This window comes from Ictidomys tridecemlineatus, chromosome 7 (assembly GCF_052094955.1).
Source record: "Ictidomys tridecemlineatus isolate mIctTri1 chromosome 7, mIctTri1.hap1, whole genome shotgun sequence".
NCBI classification, from domain to species: domain Eukaryota; kingdom Metazoa; phylum Chordata; class Mammalia; order Rodentia; family Sciuridae; genus Ictidomys; species Ictidomys tridecemlineatus.
The window spans coordinates 10,954,551-10,969,412 of NC_135483.1; the positions used below are offsets into that span (position 1 = coordinate 10,954,551).

General features: G+C 46.4%; 1 protein-coding gene across 8 annotated transcripts in view; it reads left to right on the forward strand.

The window, feature by feature from the left end:
* Window positions 1-14,862, forward strand: part of Asap1 (ArfGAP with SH3 domain, ankyrin repeat and PH domain 1) — a 330,593-nt gene that overhangs the window by 26,620 nt on the left and 289,111 nt on the right. For 7 of the 8 annotated variants that reach the window (XR_013423781.1, XM_078016712.1, XM_078016713.1 and 4 more), the window contains exon 2: window positions 5,520-5,604. Coding sequence is in view for 7 of the 8 variants with exons in the window: in XM_078016712.1 (XP_077872838.1) it covers window positions 5,546-5,604 (59 nt within the window). In the remaining variant the exon portion in view is untranslated. Of the gene's footprint in view, window positions 1-5,519; window positions 5,605-14,862 lie in introns of those variants that run through there. The other variant, XM_078016710.1, reaches the window with a different exon arrangement.

Genomic DNA, 14,862 nt, shown 5'->3' on the forward strand with positions numbered 1-14,862 from the left:
TTCCCAGTCAGCCTCTGAAGGGCCAAGAACCAGGAGCACCAGTGTCTAAAGGCAGGAGAAGATGGATGTCCCAGCTCAAGCAGAGCAGATTCACCCTTCCTCTGTCCTTCATTTCAGGCCCTGAGACAGACTGGATGATGCCCACTCACATTGTAGAAGCAATCTTCTTTAAGCAATCTTCCAGAAACACCTTCCAAGAAAACCCCAGAAACAATAAATTATAGGCTGCATGGGCAACCCTTAGCCCAGTCAGGCTGACCCATAAAATTAACCATCACAGGACTCAATGAGGGGTACTTTTGTATTGTCCCACAGGAGTTTGGAAATAGATTGTTAGGCTAGGAAAATTGGAGAAAGTTTCTTGGAAGGGGTGGAATTTCAGTGGATCAGAGTTAGGTGGGCAGGATAGAGTAAAAGGAAAATGCGTAAGTGTTTGGGGTGTTTTCTTCAGGCCTCTGCTTTTCTAAGCACAGCATCCACAGAACAGGAAAGAACCACACTGGTAAATAGGAAAAGTGTTTGACATTCTCTGGAGGAAAAGGTTGTCTAAGCTGTAACCAGCTGCAGACAGATGACTCACAGGTTCATGGCATCCTCTATAAGAGGATACAGTTCCCAACATCCATGAGCCTTGGTGGATAAAACTCAACACCTAGTGAGGACTGGCAGGAAAGGAGGGTTTATGTGCCAAAATATTTATGCCCCTATTCCTGCCTGGCACCAGTAATGGCTGTCCTGAGGGATGCCCTGTAGGTCACAGAATCACAGAGGGAAAGCAGAAACATGGGTGCAAAAGGGAAGCCCTCAGGCGACTGATTCTAGTTCATTCCAAAAGGCAGTTGCTTTAAACCTTCTATCCCAGGACAGCAGGCAATGAGAGGTCATGGTGAGGAGCCCGTCACTCACTTCTTTGATAGTATTTATTGAGCACCTATTCCCAAAGCCAACAGTGCCCTGCAATGCCTCCGAGCACTGCCAGGCGCCTGTTCACTGAGCTTCCTGCATCTCTGAGACCGTCCCCTGGCTGTGATTGGCTGGTGAGGGATGGAAGCTAGTGTCCCACTTCCTTTCCCATTTAGGTGTGTTCTGCTCTGTCTTTCAGAAGGTGCCAGGTGTGAGGGAGCCCAAGTGGTACCCTGTGTTTGTCTCTGAGCTTCACCTTGTAGCATGGTTGTGAGGATTAAATGAGGCAGTGGTATCTCCACTGCTGCTTGTCACCACGTATCCATCAGTGCCTGGGAACCAAGCTTTGTGCTCAGGCTTCTGCCACATTCTCTTGTTAATTCTCATAGTGACTGTACTGAGGTAGGACCTTAATAATCGCGGTTTTAAGGTGAGAGCACTGAAGTGTATCAATAGCTCACCGGAAAGTCGCGACCTTTGTGAAGTCCTGCCGTGAGAATTCAGGGTAGCAAAGGAAGTACCGTCTTCACTGTTATCGTCATCACCATTATCTAGTTGGTGCCCCATGTTTATTTATTTATTTAAAAAAGGAATAAATGAGTGTTAACATTTTTGAGCTTGTGAACTTTCTGTTGTTCTTGGCTGTGTCTTCAGACAGCAAGCAGCCCCAGGCACGTGGCAGGTGCAACTTAAGAGTTGGTTGAATGAAGGCATGAGGGCAAAGTGGAATTCTTTTTTCACTTCCTGGTAATCTCCTGGTTCTAAGAGGCTCATGTTGATCAAGATGTGTTATTGGTCTCACGGTAACAAAAACCAGTCTTAGAAATGAAAAGGCTTCAAACCCCCAAGCAGTATTTATCTTCAGGTGTTATGATCATGAATGGTTTTCTTTTTTTTTCAATAACAGTTTTTCTGATGTTCTTGGATTACTTTCACAACAGGAAAGAAAGAATCCCAGTTTAGAAAAAAAAGCTCAGTCTTCAACCAGGTGCTCACCGTGGAGGCCTGTGGGAGAGGTCTAGGCACAGGGTGGATGCCCACCTGGCTGGCGTGGGCTGAATCAGGCAGCAGGGTGTGAGCGGCTCTGGAGGCACATCTCACACAGCTCTTTCACACCACATCTCTGTGGAGGGTCACAGCAGTGTTGCGATGTAGGCTGGGTTTGTGTGGCCTCATTTCACAAATGAGGGGCCTGGAAGCCAAAGAGGGTCACCTGTGAAGGTGAGGTATTGACACTTATTTGAGTTTAGGCCCAGTGGTAGTATTTATTGAGCATCTACTCTGGATACCAACACTGCCATGCCCAGCAGCCTATCTCTCACATGCACGCACACACACACACACACACACACACACACACACACACCCCAAATAAACCATTAAAGGAGTGGGACAAAGGTGGAGGTGGCCCTGTGGACCAGGGATTCCCACAGCAGCACCTGTAGGACCTTTTTTGGAGAGGAAGCCTGGTTTGGAGTTTATGAGTCAGATGACCTGCGTCAGAATGTCAGTTCTGCCACACACTGTCTTGGCCATTTTATTTCATATTTCTGAGCTTTGGTTTCTTCTCTATAAAGCTGGCCCATTATCTGTCTTGCAGGACTTTTGTGAGGGTCAGCTTGGCACCAAGTGGGTGGACATTCTGCAAGACTCTGTGCTGGCTGGTTCACGGCTCTCACTTCTTCTGACCTCTGTTCCTACTCATTGGTGTTCATAAATAATATTCCTGTGAGTATCGGTCAGTACTGAAAACCTCAGCATCGCAGTGGCTTGCTTGACTGCAGATAGTTATTTCATGGTCACAGATCTGTGGGGTCGTTGTGGGTTAGCATGGCTGCCTCTTGCTGGTTCGGAGGTGCTCCACATCTCCAATCTGGGGTCCAGACTAAAAGGTAGCAAGTGATAGGTGCAAGGGAGACATGGGCAGACTTGGGGACTCACACACCACTGTCTCTTCCATGTACATTCCATTGGCCAAGGCGAGTCGGTGGTCCAGTTCAGGATGCAGTGGGGTAGGGAAGTAAAGGACACCAGTCCCAGTGGGAAAACTAGACATCACATAACAGAGGGCAGGAATGTGTAACTCAGGTTTGTGTTGGGACATATCTGGCTGGAGGGATCTGGCCTGCCACACTGTCTCAGAGGTCCACTGGGGTGAAGCAAGCCGAGAGGTGGGCTGGGAGAGGCGTTGACTGTCCATGCAAGTGACAGCTCTTACCTGTCAGCGATGTGAGGATCCGAGATCTTTGTTCTAGGAGGATTCTGTAAAAGCGGTATCGCCCTCTACTTACACACTGGGCTGTACCGCGCTGTGGCTTTGTCACCAGTTGTGAAGTCAGGAAATGGACATCCTCCAATGTTGTTCCTCTTTTCCAAGATGGTTTGGCTATCCTGAATTCAACACGTTTCCATATGGAATTTAGGATAAGCTTGTCCATCCTCCACCTAATTAAACGGTTCAGGTTCAAGAAGATTCAGTCAATGACCATGAACATCTAGGGTTGAGGGAAGAGTGTTGATTATATATCCAACAAATGTTTATTAATGTCCTTTTGCCAGGTATTGTGTGAGCAAACAAAACAAATAGTCTTTGTTCTCAAATAGTTGATCATCAAGCCAGATCAATAAATATTAATCAGTCTTCATGTTTAAGAATACAGAGATAGTCCCTGACTTACCATGACTTTATAATGTTGAAAAAAATGGACCCATACAACTGTTCTGTTTTTATTAAATAAATTACATGAGATATTTAACATGTTTTTATAAAATAGAGTTTGGGTTAGGTGATTTTGCCCAATGTGGGTTAATGTGAGTGTTCTGGATTTGTGTAAACTAGGCAGGCTAACCCGTGATGTTCAACATTAGGTGTATTCAAAATGCATTTGACTTAGGATATTTTATCTTAATTGCATTTATTGGAAATAATCCCATTGAAGTCAAGGAGCATCTGTAACATTAAAATCTGAGGAAAATGCCATAATCTGATCTGGAAGGGCAGAGACAGTTTCTCTGAGGACATCACATTTAAGAGAGTGCAGGTGTTAGCTGGACGAAGAGGCAAAGAGGGTGGGAGAGGAAGCCACTTCTCCCACAGCGTGGGAGAGCGTGGGCGAGGGACCTGTGACACAGGAAGACCTGCAGCATGTTCCAGGATCTAAAAAAAAAAAAAAAAAAAAAAGTCCTGTGGCTGCAGCCTGAACCTGGTGGTCAAAATGAGAACAGAGAGGGGCACATAAGTCCAAGCGCACCGAGAAGCCATTGGAGAATGTTCAGCGTGGGGAGGAGAGACGGGAAGTGACACCATGGGATTTATGTCTTAAACATTTCATTCTGCATATCAGTCAGTTGTAAGATGTGGGTCTTAAATGGATATGGGTTTTGAAAAACAAATGCCATTTTTTGACATTTATGAAACTAGTAGGAATGTGAATATTGTGTGAAAAATTGATGATATCAAGGAATCATCTAATCACCTTTTTTTTTTTTTTTTAAGTGTGGTAATGGTATTGCAGTTGGCTTTTTATGGAAGACCTTATCTTAGAGATGCACACTGTGAAATTGATGTCTGAAATGATGTCCAGAACTTCCTTCAGAATTACAATGGGCCAGGGGAAAGGCTGAGAGGTGTGGTCAGGGTAGGATTGACTAGGGGCTGCTGAAGGTCAAGGTGCTGTCGTGATGGCTGATGGTGATTGGGGCCGGGTGGTGGGATTTTGTGGTGCTCTTCTGTGTTTTTGTGTTAGTAGAAACTTTTCATGGGAGACCTGGTTGAGGGGGAGCAATGGCTGAGGGAGATCAGGTGGGAGGCAGTTGCAGTGGCCCAGGTAAGAATAACGGTGGCTTGGTCCAGGGCTGTGGGTGGGGATGGAGAGAGTGAGCTTGAGAGATCCTTAGGAAGCAAAGCAGAGAGGTGACTTGGATCAGATACAGGGATGCGGGAGAAGGTGGTCCAAGAGCTTCTGGCCTCAAATGGAGATGCTATTCTGAGCACAGGATCTTGGACCGTCCCTGGGCTCCTGATTTCTCATTGCCACCTCTCTTTCCCCTTCATTCCGAAACTACTGAAGCTCTTTGCTTATGTAACAGCTTTTATCCCAGACTTCCTGCACTCTGTGCGCTCAGCAATTAATTAAGCTTTGGTGTGCCTGCATTAATTACAGTCCTCTCCCGGGTTCAGAGGGGCTGTCCTGAGCCACATACATTCTCCCGAATCTACTTCCTTCCTGGGGCTGGTTCTCTTTGCCGCGGGGGGAGCCCGTCTGCCTTCCCGTGGGCACACCGCTGCAGGTGTCTGTCTGTGGCATATGCCAGCACACTTTAATTTCATGTTAGGAGCCTAGGTCTAGAGAAGTTAATGACTTGTAAATTGCTCTCCAACGTAGAGCTAGAAATAGAATCCAGGAAGGATCCCTGAGCACTTCCTTGCACAGAAACAGCCATGGAGCTACCAGCCCCAAAGTTCTCCCTCCTGCGCCCGGACAGCCACCCCATGTGCAAGGACGTTACTAGCAAGGGCGCTGGCCCCAAGTGAAATCAAGGGCGGGCCTGAGACAGTGTCTTCTGCACAGGCCACTGGATGACCCTTGTTACCTTTTCTTCCTGCCCCCCTTCAGGTGATTTCTGATGTGACGGCTGAGACATGAGATCTTCAGCCTCCAGGCTCTCCAGTTTTTCCTCGAGAGATTCACTATGGAATCGGTGAGTGCCCTCCAGCCCGTCCCACCCGGGAAACCTAGCCTGGGACACGCAGAGGGAGTCCTTTTGGGGGTTGAAATGCAGAACTGAAACACTGGGACCTAACCGGAGATCCCTGGTGGGTAGGGCTGTGGGCTTCTCAGTGTTCTCTGCCGTGTGAGTGTTGCCTCCTTATTTGGAAGGAAAGGTGGGGCGGGGCAGAAAGGGTCAGGAAGGGCAACAGTCTGCCACACTCTCTGTGCCATCCCTTCCTGGGAAACATTGTTTCATTCATTTGCAGGATTCCTGCCACATTAGAACTGCTACATTCATTTCCCAGATAAAGAACCGGCTCCCTGGGACTTAGAGTGGATGGTCCCTGATCCCAGGTCCCCTGCCTTTCTATCTGCCCACTTGCCTCTACTTTGCAACTAGGAACACTGAGGCCTGGTGTGGGCGCAGGCCTCGGAGAGGGAGGGCTCTGACCTCAGTGGATGGAGTCTGTGTCGGAGGTAGTAAGACAGTAGGCTGGACAGGAAGAGCTGTGGGCAGAGAACACTGTAAACTCAGCCTCCCAAAATGGTCAGGGTGACGTGACAAGGGCTTGGCTTGTTGTGGCTAGTGTTTCCAAGAAGTCATCATGGAATGAGGAAAGAGCCGGCTCAGTGTCTTCTGTTTCCTTATCTATAAAAAGGAGGTAATAATTGTGTCTTAGGTTTTTTTGTGTGTGCAGGTTAGAGAAAAAAGCACATAGTAAAGAATCTTACATAAAACAGGCACATAGAGCACTGTAATTAGTTCAGTTTTCAAGATAAAAATAGTTTTTAAGAATGATTAGACAAGCAAGAGTATCCTGAATGGGTGGGAGAGGTAAGAGGCTGGAGGTAGGGAGTCAAGACTGAGGCTTTTGAGGTGACATAGCCATGAGGTGACACAGTCACAAGGTGACAAGGACCTGCTCTGGCTTTCCAGGAAAAAAAAGAGGCTTTTCCTCCTTATTTTCATCGTTGATCTATTCCAGGATTAAGCAAAATCATGTTTTGTCCATTTTGTGATTTGTTAAGTCAAAAGCTGAACACCAAATGGCATTAATTTTGCATGTTGGAGTTTTAGGTGACATTAATTATGCTGTAATTGCAAGAATTCAGGGCATTCCTGGAATTAGGTTTTGCTGTGAATAATGAAAATTGTCTTTAAAAATATAGAAAGTATACATTGTCTCTTGTCTAAAAGTTCAGACATAAATGGTGTAGAGCTGCTATAGAAATCTGTGAGACACCCAGGAGTTTTCTTTCTTGTTTCACTGCCCCGTGGTTCTCTATATCCAAGACAACCTCATGGTCCCATTCCAGCTGCTTTTGCTCCAGACATCGTATCTGCCAGCAAAAGGAAAGAACAAGAAGAAAGGTAGTCCTCCTCCTTTAAGGATGCTTCCTGGATAGCACACCTGCTGTTTCTTCTTATATTCTGTTGGCCAGAATTTAGTCCTGTGGCTTTGCTTAGATGAAAAGAAGGCTTGGGAAATATAATGTTTATTCTGCGAGACTGTGTGCTTACTGAATTGAGTGTTTTTATCATAGAAGATGAAAACAGATAACAGAGGACAGATCTTTCTGTGGCCTTGCTAATAGTTACTGAAAGTTCGCTACTGAGAGGACAACCTCTAGGGCCAGACTGCTGGAGTCCTGAGTCCTGGATCCGTGGCTCCACAGTCAAGTCACCTCGGAGAAGTTCCTTGACTTCTGGGTGCCTCTGCGTTTTCACCATTAAAAATCCTGGGGTGTACAACTCTGTAAGTTCTTCTGAACACTAGATGAATTTAGCAAAAGCACTCAGGAACGGTGCCTGGCCTATAGGAAATGCCACATAGGGACAGCTATTACCCCTGCTTCTGTGACCTGCTCCCCTACTCCTGCTGTTCCTGGTACTACTGTTACCACTTCCCCTGTTACCGCTGCTTCTGTTACTCCAGCTGCGGCTGCTATCCCCCGCCCCCTCAATTTGAAGATCAGCATCAGGAGAGGACCCTTGCGTGAGTAGAGACACAGTGACTGGAAGGGACACGAGGTGAGGGTCTGGGTTCTGCTGATATTCCGTTTCTGACCTGGGTGCTGGTTTCTTGGGTGTCAACATTCCTTGAATGTTGTACTTGAGATGTGGACAGTTGAGTGTATTTGTCTCGTACTTCATGACAACCGGCTGTGCGGCTGGTAATCGGTGAAGCACGGGTGAAGCCTTCACCTGCCCAGTTCTGAAGCTGTGCTGTCATTTCTATCGATTGCCTGATTCGTTCATTCATCTAACATACATTAATCAATTGCATATTACTTAGGTGCCAGGAGCTGGGCCAGGTCACGTGGGATACAGGTGTGTATGCAAGTAGCCCTTTGAGGGGCTTTCTGTCTGCAGTAAAAGAGGTGAATACCAAACAGGTTGACAGCCACCAGGTTAGTTCCCTGGGGGACACACTGGAGCCACAGAGGGGCACTAACCCAGCCCTGCAGTCCCAGGTCTGCAAAAGTCTCAGAGATGCCCCTCCCCTCTGGCTCCTTTGATGGGGGAAAAGTTCCCCAGTAGTGGGCAAGCTGACCAGTGAGGGTTACATCACGACAGTTTTCTGTGCCCCCTTGCCGGCACTGAGAAGGGTCAGCTCTCCTTTACTTGTCTGTCACTATCGCAGGTGTGATCCTACCTGGCATTCCATGGAGCAGGCCAGGGTGGGGCTTTGGCCATTCCTCAGTAGAAGAGAAAGGGAACCACAGCACTGGAGACTTCCCACGTTGGTTAGCAGGAGTGCAGGCCCTCTTGTTGAAGATGGCCTGTGACTGAATGAACAGTGGCATCACAGCCCTCACCATGCTGTCGCTTGCCCTGGGATAACCCAAGTCCGGGGGGAGTAAGGGAATAGAGCTATTTCTTATTTTTTCACCCTCAAACCCAGAAAAGGCAAGGCTGTAAAGAATGGAAGCCGAGTGAATTCCTAGCCCACGGTGGAAATGTTGGCCTTATTCTTGGAGTTTCTCTTCATATGCACAAATCCCTGTAGACCCTCCCAAGCCAAGCCCCTGGGAAGCTCCTCTGTGCCTGCCCCACCTCCCCTTGCCTTTCCAAATGCAGACGCCCTGTCATTACCATGCCGCCGGCTGTCGGCCCAAATTGAATTTCCCTGAGCCCAGCTGATGTCCCTGTTTGGCTGCAGGGCAGGGGTCAGGAATGCATGCGGCACATGGACGGGAAACGTGTCCCTGGAGCTGAACACAGAAGGCTGACCTCTCAACTCTGCATTTCTAGCATAGTTGGAAGGGTAAGGAAGCGTTGGGGTTTCTGGATGTAAAAGAAAAAGATAATGCATTTTAGGAAAACAGCGTTCAATTTCCACAGCGAGAGCCTTTCAGTGTAATGGAAGCTGTGTCCAATTCAACTGGACGCGGCCCAGCTTTGGCCAGTCCTCAGTTGGATATGTTCAGGAAGGAACTCCTCCTAAACCGAGAGTGGGGAAACCGACCCTGGCCTTGTCTCCCTCTTCCCTTCTTCCCTTCCCTCCTTCAGGGAGTGTCAACCAGCTACTATGTGCCAGGTCTTGAGTGTAACCTGGGCATGAAGGAGTCTTGCTGCAAAGCCTCCTCAAACTTACCATCCACTCATTTTTTATTTTATTTCATCTTAGTTCGTTTACTTACTTTATTTATTTATTTTGGTACCAGGGACTGATCCCACAGTGCTTACCCACTGAGACACATCCCCAGACCCTTTTACGTTTTATTTTGAGACAGAGTCTTCCTGAGTTGCCCAGGGCCTTGTTAAGTTGCTTAGGCTGGCTTTGAACTTGCAGTCCTCCTGCCTCAGCCTCCTGAGCTTCTGGGATTATAGGCATGTGCCCCAGCACCCAGCCCATTCATATTTAGAAAACTACACTCCCTCCACAGATGTCTGGGGAGCACCTCACTTGCTCAAGTGTCTTAGACACAAAAGCCACGTTTCCTCCTCTTGCTGGTTTTTGTTTTGTTTTGCTTCTGTGGTGCTGGTGAGGCAACCCAGGGACGGCCCCATGCCTGCTGAGCAGAGAGCTCTTCTGCTGAGCTGCACCTGCAGCCCGTCCTCTTAATTAGTTTATACTTGATTTTTCTGAACTTGCTCACACAGCAGACACTTTCCGAGACCTACTGTGCGCCAGAGACTGCATCAGCTGCTGGGATCCAAGGTGTGCAAAACAGCTCCCTCTGTGATGGCACCAAAGGCCTGGACAATAGTGTGCGTTCCCCAGGGTTACTGTCACAAGTGCCACACACTTGGTGGTTCAGAACAACAGAGTTCACTGTCTCATTCTCCTGAAGGCATGAAGTTTGCAATCAGCGTGTCGGCAGGGCTCTGGTGTCTCTGAAACAGTAGAGGACACCCCTCCTCGCCACTTCCTAGCCGCTGGCATTTACCAGCAATCAGCGTGTTCTTGGCTGACAACCACGTCACCCCAGTCTCAGTCCGTTGTCACATGGTGCTCTCTCCTCTACTTTCCCATAAGGCCATGAATCGTGCTAGATTAAGGAACTGCCCTGCACTTTATTACCCCATCTATTCTGGGGGGATGTTACTGAGGTTGAACCTACAGGTGCCTTACCACTGAGCTACATCCCAGCCCTTTTTTAAAATTCTAAGACAGGGTCTTGTTAAGTTGCCCAGATGGCCTTACACTTGTGATCCTCTTGCCTCAGCCTCCTGATTATAGGCGGGCGCAAGTCCATGTGACCTCATCTTAATTTGCATCTTATCTTATACAAAGACCCTATTTTCAATAAAAGGTCACACTCATGGCTACAGGGACTAGGACTTTCACGTTTTTGTGGGGCAGCGCAGTTAATTACAGGCATGTACGTCACATGGTGGGTCACCTGCACCTTCTTTCCACTCACCTCAGCCCAAGGTAAATGCCTGGAGGGCAGCCACTCCCCCTTACTCTGAGTGCTTCAGGTTTCCTGCCCGGGAAGTGAGACAGCTGTTTCTCCTGTGCTTTGGCTGGGAGATACTTGTGTGGTCCTAGTAATGGGGAGAGCTCCTTCTTCCTCCTCTCCTTAATCTGTTCTTAGGCTGGTGGGTGAGGGAGTCCTGGGGCAGGGGGAGCTGGTCTGGTGGTTAGGACAGTCCTGGCTGTGGTGCTTGCTGGCTGGGGGAGCCTGGGTACACTCCTGTACCTCTGCTCTGGGCATTTCATCTATACTTACCAGGACCAGGTGGGATCAAATTCAGTGTTTGGAAGAGCACTTGTTCTACAGTCAATGTTAGGTGCCCCATGGGGGAGTGTGCTGGACATAACAGGCCTCCCTGGGAGAGGGGCCTGCCCGCCTGGTCAGTATCATTCAGCCGCAGGTCACTGCCCCATAGCTTTCTTAGGGACAGTCTTTCAGAAATAAAGAAAACACCCTCTCACAGAGATGCCCTTCACAGCACTATTTATAATGGCAAACAGTTGCAATAAAACTTGTCCTGCAGAGAGCAATTAATGAACAAGGGGCAGATGTCATGCAGATTAGGCTAAAACATCCATTAGAAAGAAGATGATGACACGTTTTTAAGGTTATGAACATGCTCATGATATAACTGCCACGCGGAAAAAGATAGCTTTCTGTTTGAGGAAGTCACTTGATTTTTCTGTGCCTCAATTTCCTCATCTGTAAAACGGAGACAATGACAGTACCTTTCTTACCTAGAGAGTTGCTTTGAGAATTAAGTGGGAGAGCACCTGCGTAGTACCTGGCAGGTGTCAGGTGCCCACCAAACGCTGCTTATCGCTATTTCTCATTTGGTCTAAATCATGCGTGCAAAATCCATAGGGAAGATTGGGATAAGTGATGTTGATGAACACGATCACCTCTTCCCCACTCACTAACTTATTCAAAGGAGCTTCCTTCTCCTGGCTGCAAACACTGGGCAGCCTCTCAAAGCCAGATGAGAAGATGGAACAAGCAGCCCCATGAAGCAGAATGTAGGTGCTGTGGACTGGGGGCTCCCGCCTCAGGCTCTCCTGCACAACTCTGTAAAAATAAAGATCCCCACGATTCCACTCCCAGACATGGAAGCAGAAGCCCCAGGCCAAGTCCTTTCCAGGGGGTCCTGGTGGTCAGCTACATGGAGGACCACTCACTGGTGAGGACTTTAAGAGGCAGCACAGTCCCAAACTCAGGAGACCAGAGGGGCCCTCTGTGCCAGGATCTTCGCAGAAACACCTTCCAAAGAGGTGAGATGGCATTCAGACTTGTGAGAGTGCCTCCATGTCTTATAGCAGCTTTGCCTTCCCCTGCCCCAGCGCCTACCCACAGTGCAACAGGGTAGATTCAGAATAAAGTTTTCCCAGAGCCATTTTTAAGTGCAGGAGGCCTGATATATTTCCACTGGCTAGTACTTGTGAGTATTTATTTTTTAAAAAAATTTATTTAAAAATTTTTAGTTGTGAAATGCACATAACATAAAAATTATCATCTTAGCTATTTTTAAGTACAGGTCTGTAGTCTTAAGTAAATTCTCATTATTATGAAACCATCACTAACTGAAACTCTGGGTCTGTTTGTAGCTCAGTGGTAGATGCTTGCTTTGCAGGTGAGAGGCCCCGAGTTCCATCCCTAGCACTGCACATATACCAACAAACAAATCCATGCAAATCAATAAGTAATTAATAAGTAAAAACCAGAAACTCGAGAAACTGTTCATTAAACACTGACTCCTGTTTCCTCCCCCTCCAGCCCTGGATGATCACCATTATAGTTCCTACCTCCCAAAATTGGCTATTCTAGCTACCTCATATCAGTGGAATCATACAGTTTTTGTTCGTCTGTGACCAGTTTCACTTAGAATGCTGCCTTCAGGTTGATCCAGGTTGTAGCATTGTCAGAATTTTCCTTGCAAGACTGAATGATATTCCATGGAATGTTTCTGTAGCGCATTTTGTTTGTCCATTAATTCATTTATGGACACTTGTGTTGCCCTCACCTATTGTCAGTAATACTGCTATTCACTTGGGTGTATATAAATGTTCATTTTCGTCCTGCTTTGAATTCCTTTGGGTTATACACTCCAATATAGAGCTGCTGGATCATATGATAATTCTATGTATTTAATTTTAAAGAAAGCATTCTATCATTTTTTTGTAACAGCTCCACCAATTTTCATACCCACTAATAATAGGCAAGGATTCCTATGTTTCCACATTTTCACCAATATTTATTGTTTTCTGTTGATGTGATAGTACCATTAGCCAATTGATTCCTAAACATTTATTTAAGCCCCACACATGCAGAATCACAGACATAAGCAATTGTTGCCTGGATTCTGCTTTCCAGGCACTTAGAGTGTATTATGGGAAATAGATAGGCAAACAGGTAACCTCAGCCCAGTGGGCTAAGTATGATAATATAGCCTTAGGAGTGTATTATGCCTTAATTACAGATAAAAGTGGTAGGAAATGTTGACTGCATTTTATGTCTTGGTGCGAAATACATGAGACACATCATTTAAGCAAACTTGTAGCTTAGAGCCCTGGAATGTTCAGGCCGGAAGGGGCTTTCCAGTACTTCCCAATATAATTTTCTGTGATGATGGAAATATTCTTTGTTTATAGTGTCCACTGGCCACATCTGGCTTTTAAGCACTTAAACTGTGCCTTATGAAACAGAAACACTGAATTTTTAAATTTTATTTTAATGCATTTACATTTATATTGAAATGAGCCACATGTAGTGGCTACTGTGTTGTACAGTTTATTCTCTTTTTTTTCTCAGACTTGAATCTGCAGCCAAGCCACCTGGGAAGCTGGTTGGAAATCAGATCCCCAGGCCCCGCCTCCAGTGTTTCCAGGACCTTAAGTTTGTGGTGGGGAGTGGGGGGTGGGGCGGGAAGGTGATCACCACCGGTGATTCCAATGCAGACGCAGTTGGGGAAATGCCAAGTCTTATGGCTTTCAAACTTTTGTATCTGTGGAATATTTTCTTCAAATGGAAGCTTAGAGGAAAGCTCAGGGTATAGAACAGAGGAGGGGACAGCTGTTCTACTATAGACTGGGCTGGAAGCCAGAGCTCCACACCCTGCTCCTGACCTGTGGTTTCTAGTAGCACAGTTCATTCAATCTTGATCTACCACAACCTCATCACAGTCTTAAATCCTGTGAAATGCAAGATAAGATTTGGTTTTTCTAAGAATTACAGTCACGTGCTGCATAATGATGTTTTGGTCGATGATGGAGTGCAAATACAACAGTGTTCCCATAAGAGCTGAAAAATTCCTGTTGTGTCATAGCCCAGAGCATTACTCATACGCTTGTGGTGATGCTGGTGTAAATAGACCTATTGTGCTGTCAGTCATATAGAACGATGGCACATATAATGATGTCTAGTGCATAATATTTAATGGTGATACTGGATTAGGTATTTATTATATTTTTATTGTTATTTTCGAATGTCCTCTTCCTTATAAGAAAAAGAATTTACTGGAAAACAGTATGACTGTTATACTTGCAGTAACCTCCTCTATCTTGATTGCATCAAGAGGCCACACCCCCAGTGATTATTGACCTATACCATTTAGGTTTGTGTAAGTTCGCTCTATGATGTTTGCACAACAGTGAAATCGTATAATGACACATTTCTCAGAACTATCCCCATCGTTAAGTAAAGCATGACTGTCTAAGCATGCCAGCACCAATTCAAAAGCAACAATTACCTGTGGAAATGCGGGTTGAAGCAGAAGCACAATTAGTGGCATTACTCAGCCATTTTTTTCTCTTGCTTTGGATGTTAACCAGCCATCTCGGCATCACATGACGGAACCACAGGGTAGTAATTAAGAGCACAGGTCGTCTGACCTGGATGCGAATGCAGCCTCCACCCAAGAACTTATTGCATGGTCCTAGGCAAGTTTTCTCATCTGTGAAGTGAGTATAAAATGGGTATAGATTCCCACCTGGGACAAGACATGTGAAATCCAGTTCTTTGTACTTAGCATTAATTATTATAACAGCAACAGAAAAAATAATGATAGCTAACACTGAGCTTTTGACATAAGCCAGGAACACTCTTTCTTCTAAGCACTTGCTACTTATTAAGTCATTTGATCTATACCGCACCCCTGTGAGTAGACAGAATCGTTATTTCCTTGGTAAAGACAAGCTGAGGCTGATGGAGGTTTGGGAAATTGGTCAAGACTGCATTGCTGTAAATGGCAGACATGGAACTGAGTTGCAGACGGTTTGGCCCCAGAGCTTATGGGGTTTTTTTTGTTGTTGTTTTGTTTTCTTGACTC